Raw genomic sequence first — 2939 nt, forward strand, 5'->3', positions numbered from 1 at the left:
ATATATATATATATATATATATATATATATATATATATATATATACAAGTTTGGCTATATATCATATAGTGTATGTGTTAATTGACCAGATGATAAACAATTCATATACACAAATTTTAAACTAGTAGTGCAATGCCTGTGTCAAATTATGGACTATCATGATTTTTATGTGATACTACTTTTTATTTTGTCTTCTCTTTGCAGAGTTACCATTTGACTGCATTACATTATCTTCGTCTATTGGAAGAGACAGGTATTTCCATTTCCATCGGTCAGCTACGCTGGTACACAACATGTTTCAATCGACTATTTCTCCGTCTCGGTCAGTTCAAGCCTCTCTTCATGCATATGTGGTTTTCATTTGGTGTTGCTTTTGGTTTGATTTCCATGGTGATATCTTTGTTTGTTCTCACTCTGATGGTTTTCAACACTTTAAGTCAACAGCCTGTCGACCAGCAAGTATTAACACCAGTGGTATGTTGTTTTGATTTATCAGATAATGGAAGTGGTTGCAGTGACATTGGTTGTTGTTGTTGTTGTTGTTTAATCTTAAATATAGTCTTCAGTCTTATAGGTTTGAGTATGAAAATCATTTAACAATTTTTTGAAATGATATGAAATATTTTCTAGCTTTCTTGGCTCATCCAAAGAAACTGAAAAATGTTCTGTATAACAACTATAATAATTTTATAAGCCATCAATATTAATTTTTAAAGGTTGATGGATGATAGAATTATCAAAACTCTAATAAAAAGGCCTTGCAGCATTTAGGTACGTCCCTTCATGTTCTTAGTTCAAATTCAGCTGAATTTGACTTTGCAGCTCATCTCTTCACAGAGCCAAAATTTGGTACCAATAGTATACTGAGAATCAATTGAAATGACTATGGCTGCTACTTATGCCAATATAAGAAATCAGTTTTACTTTTGTATATTTACTGAAATATATGTACAGGATTTATTTGCCAACTTACATATCTCATAACAACACTTAAGATATCCCTTCTATATATTTTTTACTTCTTGTGGCAAAATCTATTGTACATTGTGATCTATAGACCTTTCTTGGACACCAACATTATTTTGCTTACATTTGTAAGAGCTTCACTTTGAAAATGTGTTGTATCCAATATTGTTGTAGGGTGGAAGAATATGTTTACAAATATTAACATGCACACAGAGAGAGAGAGAGAGAGATTCTCTACTTGTTAATAGTCTCTCAGAGTCAAAATATACTACCAGTAATATATTGAGAATCAACAGAAATGGTTGATGTTTCCCCTCTCTCCTGATCTCTGCTATTTCTGTTACATATCTGCTAAACTCTGTATCTGTCAAATTTTCAAGCAATTATTTATTATTTGCTAGCTGTATATTCATTTAATACACGTAGTATATTAAAACGAACTATTTAAAAACTTGACATGCATCAGAGATCATTTTGGAAAACGATAAATGGGAAGTTATAACAGTGTGTGTTAACATCATCATCATCATGTGGAGGTACGTGGCTTAGTGGTTTGGGTGTTGGACTCAAAAACATAAGATTGTGGTTTTGATTCCTGGACTCTCTCTCTCTCTCTCTCTCTCTCTCACACACACACACACACACACACACACAAAAGCTTGCCATCAATGTAAATAAGTAACCGTCAAGTACTAGAAATGATGTAATCAACCATACCTTTAAGATGATATCCCAATATGACTCTTTTCCAATGACTGAAATCAATAAAATAATAGTACCAATGGGTCCCGTTTACTGTAACTTAAGTTATTTTATATTGAAAATATATTTCCAGATGCCAGGTGTGAACTTACCTACAAGCCAGATGTCATACTATTTACTGACTCTTTTAATTTGTGGAATTCTTCATGAATTTGGTCATGCTCTTGCAGCTGTCAGGTAATGTTGATCCTTGTTCTAATTTACACACAGTTCTGTTCTTTTGTGTTTGATTTTAGTCTTTGCAGTACAATGCTACTGAAGTGAAAGTTTTACTATATCTAGTTTATATTATTGATTAAATTCATACATCAGTGATACACTTGCTATCACATCCAACAAAATCTAGTCGAAAAGTACTTCCACTCACTTTAAACAAACAAGTCCACTAGTCCTAATGGTGTCACTTCTATAATTCTCAAACATTGTACCCCAGAGCTATACTTACCAAACTCTTTGTTCTCTCTCTCTCTCATAATTATTTTAATCTAATGTCTCTCTGCACATAATTATTTTAATCTAATGTCATTTCAAGGATGTATATTAATTTAATTGTTGATATCTAAAATGTCAGCATATCAAATGTTATTTCTTAATTTTTGCTAGGGAACAAGTCCATGTGAACGGTTTTGGATTTTTCATCTTGATACTGTATCCAGGAGCCTTTGTTGAGATGTCCACTGAGCATCTGAAAGTGATAGCACCAATTCGACAACTGCGAATATACTGTGCTGGTGTCTGGCACAACTTCATTATTGTACTTGCGGCATTGCTGGTTTTACTGCTGTTGCCTACATGTCTGTTGCCATTCTACACGATTGGAAACTCAGTGGTGGTCAGCTATGTAGTACAAGTGAGTGATATCAATCCCTTATTTGTTTAATTTGAAGTGTTCAGAACAGTTTCCTATCATAACAGAAAATTGTTCTGAGTGGTTGGCATTAGGAAGGGCATCCAGCTGTAGAAACTCTGCCAAATTTAGATTGGAGCCTGGTGTTGCTATCCGGTTTCACCAGTCCTCAGTCAAATCATCCAACCCATGCTAGCATGGAAAGCGGACGTTAAACGATGATGATGATGATGATGATGATGTTAATCATAATTTTCAGAGAATGAAACAATTCAGTTATATTTTAAATTTTCTTTGTTTTTATTAATATTTAAAAGTGTGGTACAGGTGCAGGCATGGCTTTGTGCTACGTTTCCTTTCAAAC

The 2939-nt window shown here is 33.6% G+C and overlaps 1 protein-coding gene across 1 annotated transcript in view; it reads left to right on the forward strand.

Annotated features, from left to right (window-relative positions):
• LOC106881390 (membrane-bound transcription factor site-2 protease) overlaps window positions 1–2939 on the forward strand; it is a 29858-nt gene that overhangs the window by 10892 nt on the left and 16027 nt on the right. Inside the window, exons 2-4 of the mRNA XM_014931766.2 lie at window positions 205–474; window positions 1802–1905; window positions 2332–2578. Coding sequence (XP_014787252.1) covers window positions 205–474; window positions 1802–1905; window positions 2332–2578 — 621 coding nt within the window. The remainder of the gene's footprint in view (window positions 1–204; window positions 475–1801; window positions 1906–2331; window positions 2579–2939) is intronic.

Source organism: Octopus bimaculoides, chromosome 10, assembly GCF_001194135.2.
Source record: "Octopus bimaculoides isolate UCB-OBI-ISO-001 chromosome 10, ASM119413v2, whole genome shotgun sequence".
NCBI classification, from domain to species: domain Eukaryota; kingdom Metazoa; phylum Mollusca; class Cephalopoda; order Octopoda; family Octopodidae; genus Octopus; species Octopus bimaculoides.